We start from the raw sequence: 9,573 nt of genomic DNA on the forward strand, positions 1-9,573 counted from the left end.
TTATGTAAATGACATCGACGAATGTCTGGCAAATTCATGCACGATAAGACAACTTGCAGACGACAGTGTAATCTCTGTTACAGGAGCCAAAGCTGCCGATTTGCAGAACCATTGCAAGATACCTTGGACAATTTGTCTGCTTGGGCTTTACAGCTAGTGTTGCTTCGACCCTTCGGTTCGGAGAAACGATTCCACACAGTAGAGGTTTTCCCAATAACTCGAACTAAAATTTATTAACATAAATTGTACTTAACCACAAAAATTTCACACTAATTTACCTACATTTAGTTTCTCAACAACAGACTCACGTTACAAACTACAGTCCGGCTTTCCTGTCTAAAGGCTATACGGATTGAATTTAAACATGCTTTATTTAAGACAGAAAACCTATTTTACAAGACCACTTACGATGACACAAATTTGACGCCAACAAACAGCCTCTATGCGTTCCAGATGAAATTCCACCTATTGACTTCTCAACTGCACGCTAACGATTCTACTGCCTATTGTTTTATTTTATCACCGGCTATCGTGCCGTTTCGTGGCTAATCTTGCGCCCCTTCGCAACTGGAGTTTGGATGGACCCCCCCTTCGCAACTGGGTGTACATTCAACATACCCTCGCCCGTAAACCCTGTCACTGCTTCACTCGGCGGCAGTACTGGTTTACTCTGCTCCATCTCCACTTCCAAGACTGCCAGCCTTGACACTGGTCGAAGTTTCTCGCCTCTACTAGTCCTTACGGAAGCAGAACGAATTCTTCCATCAGTACCAGCTAGCACCTTCGTCACTATTCCTCGCTCCCAAGTATTACGCTTCTCTCCATCAGCAACAAATACTAAATCCCCGATCGCCACGTTTCTCTGGTCTACAAACCATTTTGATCGTTTGTTCAAAGTCGGCAGGTACTCATGCTGCCAACGCTCCCAAAAACCGTCTGCTAGCTGTTGAGCTTTACTGTAGCTACTCCGCAGCGTCTCAGCTAACCTTTCCGGGTTCCTCGATGGCAAACATTCTACCGATGAACAGCCACGCAAGAAGTGATTCGGTGTCAATGCCTCTTTATCTTCCTTAACATTAGTCGACACATAAGTGATTGGTCGAGAGTTAATTAAGTTTTCAGCTTCAATCAAAGCTGTATACAACACCTCATCCGTCAGCTTCTGCCCGTCAATAAAGATATCCATCGCTTCCTTTACTGAGCGTACCATCCTCTCCCACGCGCCTCCCATGTGTGGCGCCGAAGGGGGGTTGAATGACCATCGAGTTTTCGCTCCAGTGAATGTGTCGGCGCATGCTATATTGATTTCTTTCAACAACTCTCTATTGGCTCCGACAAAATTCGTGCCATTGTCAGAAAAGATCTCTCTTGGGCTGCCACGCCGTTTTACAAATCTTCTAATCGCCATTTTGCACGACTCCGTTGTTAAGCTGTACGCCACCTCCAGATGCACGGCACGAACGGTTAAACACGTGAAAAGTGCAACCCATCGTTTTTCTTTCCTTCGCCCTACACTCACTTCTATCGGGCCGAAATAGTCAATTCCTACATTCGAAAACGGATCGAGTCTTGCCGCCAAACGCTGTCCTGGTAGTGGTGCCATTCTGGGTACAGTAGGTTTCGATTTGCGAACCTTACACCACGTGCACTCACGCATTACTTGATCGACTAACGCGCGTACGCATGGAATATAGTAGCGCTGCCGAAGCTCATTGACAACTGTTTCTCTACTACCATGGCCATATTGTCGATGGTAATGCATGACCAACTTTCTTGTTGCAGCGTGATTCTTTGGCAGGATAATTGGAAATCTGACATCAAATGCCACATAGTCAGCCGCTTCGGTTCGGCCTTCCATCCTCAACACATTATCCTCATCCAAAAATGGTGATAAACGGTATATCGGGCTCGATTTCTCTAACAGTAGCTCCTGGTTTGCAGGTGAATCCTTGTTTTTCACAAGTGTTTTCATTTCGTCCGCAAATGCCTCTGCCTGCATAATTCTCCACAACAATGTCTCTGCTAGTTCATACTCCTCCTGCCGCAAGGGTATCACAGTAGCTGGGAGAGCTGCACCCTTCGTTCGCTTTACAACGATTGGTAACACCTCGATCTCCATCTTCATCTTCCGTCGACGACAGTTGGATACAAAACGGTACATCGTTGCGACAGTTCGAACCATCACGGTCCACCGGGAAACCCGCTCAATCATCTTCTCCAACCCGCCAGGCAACGATATGTGATGCAACAGCACACTTGCGCGAAGTTCTTCCGTGTTTTCCACCATGGCACGTTTCTGTTTTGGCCACTTTGATTCATCTTGATACAGAAATTCTGGTCCCAGGAACCATCGACTACGCGACTTTATCTCTGTTTCCTTACCCCACTTTGTAAGATCATCTGCGGGATTTTCTTTTGTTCCTACCCATCGCCACTCTTCAGGGTTTGTTAAGCTCAGGATCTTACCTATCCGGTGCGCTACGAATGGTTTAAACTTTCGTTGATCGGATTTAACCCACGACACCACAGTGTCTGAATCGCACCACAGATACCGTTTTGAAATTGGGAAGGAATGACCTTCACAAATTGTCTTCACCAAACTTGCGCCGCGAGTAGCTGCTTCTAATTCCATGCGTGGTGTAGAAAGATACTCCAATGGTGCTACTTTCGCCTTTGCCTCCACGAACGCGCAGTGAACGACCCCTGCTTGCTCAAATCTAAAATAGGCAACACATCCGTAGGCTGCCTCTCCAGCATCAGTGAATACATGCAACTGCACCGACTCATATGCAGTCGAACTCAGTCCACCGAGATAACATCGCGGAACTTTAATCGCTTCAATTAGATAGAATAACCGCGTCCACTGTATCCACCTTTCGTAATGAGGTTTCGTGACCTTGTCGTCCCAACCTATGCCGCTACGCCACAAGTCCTGCATGAAAATTCGACCTTGTATCAGGAGCGGTGCCAAGAATTGTTTCGGATCGAACATGCTCGCAATACATTTTAGCACTATCCGTTTCGTGGGCCAAGCACCCTCTTGAATATATGGCTGGAGGTCCGACCGAATCGCTGTCGAGAATATGAAATTATCGCCTTTAGGGTCCCATAACATCCCTAAGACCCGTTCCGTCTCACTCGATTTGTTCACTTCTAGTGGCTTCAGCTCATTTCTCGACTTTCCTAGCGCCTCTAGAAACTTTTCAGAGTTACTGACCCAGTTTCGTATCTCGAAACCTCCATTCGCGTGCACTTTCCTAACTTCTTTCGCCAGCTTGACCGCCTTTGCTTCAGTTTCAGTGCTGTCGAAGTAGTCGTCAACGTAGTGTTTTCGGACGATCGCATTTGCAGCTTCCGGATACACCTCAGAATGCTCTCGCGCATTCAAATTTTTAACGTACTGGGCAGAGCACGGCGAGCAGCTTGCACCAAAGATTACAACATCCATAACGTAGATTTGTACATCTCCATCGGGGCCTGGGAACAGAAAACGCTGAGCTTGTTGATCTTCCGAACGAATCTTCACTTGGTGATACATTTCTCTGATGTCACCTCCGAACGCGATATGTTTCTCACGAAACCCATTTATCACCGTTGGCAATGAGGTTACCATATCTGGCCCTCTCAACAGGCAATCATTAAGCGAGACTCCGTGAGCTTTCGCTGCTGCGTCCCACACTAATCGTACCTTGTCTGGCTTCTTCTGATGTACCACATAGTTCAGTGGCAGATACCACTCCTTTCCCCGCGGTGTCTCTTCCAATTCGCGCTTGGTGATACGATGAGCGTAACCTTTCGTGACATACTCTTCCAGCTGCTTTTCCAAATTTTCTCGCACTCCGGGGTTACGGTTTATCCGAGCTTCCAAACTACGCAAGCGTTTCATAGCCATATCGAAGCTTTCTGGAAGACACACATCATCTCTCCTCCAGAGTAGTCCAGTTTCAAACCGTTCTCCATTTCTCTTTGTTGTAGTTTCCAGGATTTCACGCGCTCTACGATCTTCGTTGGACCCTAACCGAATTGCCGGATTTCCGACTTCCTCCAACTCATACTGTTGCTTCAAGGCTTCGTCTAGCCTTTGATCTGCTATACTGCACTTCTCACACATGCATCGATGATGACCCAGGAAGTTCACGCTACTGGAGACACTCGGTCTCGGCCCGTACACCATCCAGCCAAGATTGCAACGAACTGCTACAGGCTCACCAGAATCTCCATGTCGGGATTCCAGTGGAGCGATCAAATGAGCATTGTCGATTCCAATTAGCACTTCGCTGCGGTTCCGAACGGGCCGCTCGCTTCAGCGTCGATGGCACGATCTCTGGCGGCAGGTGCAGGTACGAGCGCAGATACTCAATACCTTCGTTGGTTAGATACCAGTAGTAGTGGCGCCAGGCGAACTGTTCCTTCACGAAGTTCTTCGACTTTAGTGACTGCATCGTCTTGATGACGTGCAGGTTCGGGATGTTTTCCAGCTCCGGGTGCTTCGGAGCGTAGAAATCCTTCTGCGCCACAAGTACTCCCTCCTTGAAGAGGTACTCGTAGATGGCGACGCGATGAGCTTTTGGCATAAACATCTTGCACGAAATGTGTTACTACAATTCCATACGATTGCCGGAAAGAGATCTTGTCGGATTAGAATGCGCTGTAAAGAAGATGGTTGTCTTGAGCAGCATAACACTTTGCTACATTCGAGTGGAAGTGCTGCGCAAATCCGAGCGCAGTGTAACAGTCATCGGGAGAAGGGTCGTGCAGTACTGTTCAGAATGGCTCCAGTAACGCTGCACCACGGTAGGAAGGCGGTTGAGGTTCTCGCTTTGATCGACGAAGGATCATCCATAACTATGGTAGATAGTGAAGTGGTCGAATTGTTGGGAGCTGATGGACCAGTGGAACCCCTGCAGATGTGCTGGACGAATGGTGTGCAACGTACGGAGAATCAGTCGAAAAAGGTGAAATTAGAAATTTCAGCCAAAGATTCACCATATCGCTATGACTTGTCGGAAGTTCGTACTGTGTCAAGATTGGATTTACCAGTACAACAGGTAGATGCCAGAGAGCTGAAACAGCGGTTTGATTATTTGAAGGACATACGACTTCCCAGTTACAAAATAGCTGCACCAAAACTTGCGCCGCGAGTAGCTGCTTCTAATTCCATGCGTGGTGTAGAAAGATACTCCAATGGTGCTACTTTCGCCTTTGCCTCCACGAACGCGCAGTGAACGACCCCTGCTTGCTCAAATCTAAAATAGGCAACACATCCGTAGGCTGCCTCTCCAGCATCAGTGAATACATGCAACTGCACCGACTCATATGCAGTCGAACTCAGTCCACCGAGATAACATCGCGGAACTTTAATCGCTTCAATTAGATAGAATAACCGCGTCCACTGTATCCACCTTTCGTAATGAGGTTTCGTGACCTTGTCGTCCCAACCTATGCCGCTACGCCACAAGTCCTGCATGAAAATTCGACCTTGTATCAGGAGCGGTGCCAAGAATTGTTTCGGATCGAACATGCTCGCAATACATTTTAGCACTATCCGTTTCGTGGGCCAAGCACCCTCTTGAATATATGGCTGGAGGTCCGACCGAATCGCTGTCGAGAATATGAAATTATCGCCTTTAGGGTCCCATAACATCCCTAAGACCCGTTCCGTCTCACTCGATTTGTTCACTTCTAGTGGCTTCAGCTCATTTAGGGGGGGGTCCATCCAAACTCCAGTTGCGAAGGGGCGCAAGATTAGCCACGAAACGGCACGATAGCCGGTGATAAAATAAAACAATAGGCAGTAGAATCGTTAGCGTGCAGTTGAGAAGTCAATAGGTGGAATTTCATCTGGAACGCATAGAGGCCGTTTGTTGGCGTCAAATTTGTGTCATCCCTTTAGACAGGAAAGCCGGACTGTAGTTTGTAACGTGAGTCTGTTGTTGAGAAACTAAATTTCGAGAATGTTGCTTCGACCCTTCGGTTCGGAGAAACGATTCCACACAGTAGAGGTTTTCCCAATAACTCGAACTAAAATTTATTAACATAAATTGTACTTAACCACAAAAATTTCACACTAATTTACCTACATTTAGTTTCTCAACAACAGACTCACGTTACAAACTACAGTCCGGCTTTCCTGTCTAAAGGCTATACGGATTGAATTTAAACATGCTTTATTTAAGACAGAAAACCTATTTTACAAGACCACTTACGATGACACAAATTTGACGCCAACAAACAGCCTCTATGCGTTCCAGATGAAATTCCACCTATTGACTTCTCAACTGCACGCTAACGATTCTACTGCCTATTGTTTTATTTTATCACCGGCTATCGTGCCGTTTCGTGGCTAATCTTGCGCCCCTTCGCAACTGGAGTTTGGATGGACCCCCCCTTCGCAACTGGGTGTACATTCAACAGCTAGGTATCGAATTCTCTCCGGAGAAGACTGAGATAGTAGTTTTTTCTAGGAACAATGAACCTGCTCAGCTTCAAACACAATTAATGGGTAAAACGATCTCTCAGGTTTTGGTACACAAATATCTTGGTGTCTGGTTCGACTCTAAAGGCACCTGGGGTTGTCACGTGAGGTATCTGATGAAAAAATGTCAACAAAGAGTGAATTTTCTTCGTACAATAACCGGACAATGGTGGGGAGCCCATCCAGGAGACCTTATAAGGCTTTACCAAACAACGATATTGTCTGTTATTGAATACGGGTGTTTCTGCTTCCGCTCCGCAGCAAACACACATCTGATCAAACTGGAGCGAATACAATATCGTTGTTTGCGTATCGCCTTAGGTTGCATGCAATCGACCCATACGATGAGTTTGGAGGTCTTAGCTGGAGTACTACCATTGAAAACCGCTTTTAGAGCCTGTCTTCTCGTATTCTTATCAAATGTGAGGTCTTGAACCGTCCCGAGATTGACAATTTTGAAAGGTTAATCGAACTTAATTCTCAAACCCGTTTTATGACATTGTATTTCCATCACATGTCCCAAAATATTAACCCTTCTTCGAATATTCCAAATCGTGTCGACTTATCAAATACTTCTGATTCTATGTGTTTTTCGATACATCCATGATAGAAGAAACTCGTGGAATCCCGGATCATTTACGCGTGCAGCAGATCCCCAAAAATTTTTCCAATAAATATCGAAACATCAACTGCAACAATATGTTCTACACTGACGGATCACTTCTTGATGGGTCCACTGGCTTCGGTATTTTCAATAACAATTTAACCGTCTCCCATAAGCTCGATAATCCTGCTTCTGTTTACGTCGCAGAATTGGCTGCAATTAAGTACACCCTAGGGATTATCGAAAAAATGCCCACGGACCATTATTTCATCTTTACGGACAGTCTCAGTTCCATTGAGGCTCTCCGATCGATGAAAGATGTTAAGCACTCTCCGTATTTCCTGGGGAAAATACGGGAACATCTGAGTGCTTTATCCAAAAAATCGTTTCAGATTACCTTAGCGTGGGTCCCTTCTCACTGCTCGATACCGGGCAATGAGAAAGCGGACTCTTTGGCTAAGGTGGGCGCAACAAACGGTGATATTTATGAAAGACCAATTGCTTTTAATGAATTTTTCGCACTTGTACGTCAGAATCCGATCATCAATTGGCAAAATGCTTGGACCAGAGGGGAATTGGGAAGGTGGTTACATTCCATAATCCCCAAAGTATCGACGAACCCGTGGTTCAAGGGGTTGTATGTAGGTCGGGATTTTATTTGCGTGATGTCCCGGCTTATGTCCAATCACTATAGATTTGACGCGCATCTCCGTCGTGTTGGGCTCGGGGAAAGTGGTATCTGTGCCTGTGGTGAGGGTTATCACGACATAGAGCATGTGGTTTGGTCATGCCCTGTACACCGTGACGCCAGGTCTAAATTAATAGCTTCTCTGCAGGCCGAAAGTAGGCAGCCGGCTGTTCCTGTTCGTGATGTCTTGGCGAGCCGTGACCTATCCTACATGTCCCTTATATACGTTTTCCTGAAATCCATCCACGCCCCAGTTTAATCCTATTCCCTTCCGCCTACATCCAACCAAACGACGAACACGTTAAGACCCCAGATCCGGAAACAGCAACTAGACCCGCACGATACTCTCAGGTCCCGAGGGAGACAACCCAATATGCCAGTCCGTAATATCTTGGCCCAGCAGCGGAACATATTCAATATGCTGCTTACCTATGGCAATGGAAAACCATCAAACAACAAATCAGTGCTTTTAATGCAAAACATTCTAGCTTTAAGTTAGATTTAGTTTCAGCTCGTAGTCGGTAGCGAGGATAAAAAATTTGCTTTTAGTTATTAAGATACTTCAGAAAGTAAGCTACCAGATATAATTGGCGCCGTTAAACATTAAATTGTATTTGTGCCGTGTCAAATAAATTATAGATGAAGAAAAAAAATATGTTTATATATATATATATATATATATATATATATATATATATATATATATATATATATATATATATATATATATATATATATATATATATATATATATATATATATATATATATATATATATATATATATATATATATATATATATATATATATATATATATATATATATATATATATATATATATATATATATATATATATATATATATATATATATATATATATATATATATATATATATATATATATTCTTTCAGGTGGAGGGGAAATTTGCAACCCATAGTACTCCCCGGACAAAACCGCTAGATATTGCTTCAGGGAGCGGCTTTTGTGCTATGTGCACCCTCTTGATTCTTTTGGTCTTTGCTAACTTAGCTAACTAACCTGACTGGCTGGCCGTTAGCTAACACTAGCTTGTGGTCAACCTGTCGCCTGTTTTGCAGCTCTAAAACTTATAAGAGGCGGCTGCACTAACCGCCCTCCAAATGTTCGGGTCTTTACACATCCTCTGAACTAGGTTGTCCGGAGTGAAATCTGGTCCACTCACCACCATCATGTCACTCCGCGCCTGCGCAAAACGAGGGCACACAGAGAAGACATGCTCGGCAGTTTCTTCCGCATCCACGCACTCGGGACAATTGGGGGACCCCTCATGTCCGAATCTGTGTAGATACTGCCTGAAGCAACCATGACCTGACAGAATCTGTGTCAGGTAGAAGTTCACTTCTCCATGACGCCTTCCGACCCATTCGGATACGGCGGTCGTGCATAATAGGCCGGAAATAACAAATATTGAGGAACCCAACATGATTGCCAACTCGAAATTTGAACTCTGGTTGTAAGAGTGGTCATATATATATACAATATACTAGCTGATCCGGCAAACTTCATCCCGCCTATTTTAGTGTTTAATTAAAAATAATAATTTTAATAATTTCAAACATTTCAAATTCATTGATTCCTTGCGGTTTGTTCATATCGTTTGAATTGATTGGTTTTATCGGAGTGACAACATCCTCGAATTTTGGCTTTTGTACATCAGCTCTATTCCGGAAATATATTGAATGCATTTCAGTTATTTTCGTTGTTTTCCAGAAACTGAAAGTGGTCATCTTCGAATTTAAAATGGTGTCCAGGATCAATGCTTGG

General features: G+C 44.6%; 2 protein-coding genes across 2 annotated transcripts; both read right to left on the reverse strand.

Annotated features, from left to right (window-relative positions):
* Positions 1–526: 526 nt before the first annotated feature.
* On the reverse strand, positions 527–4,174 carry LOC129716967 (uncharacterized). Its single transcript, XM_055666812.1, has one exon. It carries the CDS (start codon positions 4,172–4,174, stop codon positions 527–529), a length of 3,648 nt encoding a protein of 1,215 aa, XP_055522787.1.
* Positions 4,175–4,205: 31 nt separating this feature from the next.
* LOC129716968 (40S ribosomal protein S10b-like) lies at positions 4,206–4,622 on the reverse strand. Its single transcript, XM_055666813.1, has one exon. The coding sequence runs from the start codon at positions 4,578–4,580 to the stop codon at positions 4,206–4,208; it is 375 nt and encodes a 124-aa protein (XP_055522788.1). The 5' UTR covers positions 4,581–4,622.
* Positions 4,623–9,573: the final 4,951 nt, after the last annotated feature.

The sequence above is a fragment of the Wyeomyia smithii genome, chromosome 1 (genome assembly GCF_029784165.1).
Source record: "Wyeomyia smithii strain HCP4-BCI-WySm-NY-G18 chromosome 1, ASM2978416v1, whole genome shotgun sequence".
Classification (NCBI taxonomy): Eukaryota; Metazoa; Arthropoda; class Insecta; order Diptera; family Culicidae; genus Wyeomyia; species Wyeomyia smithii.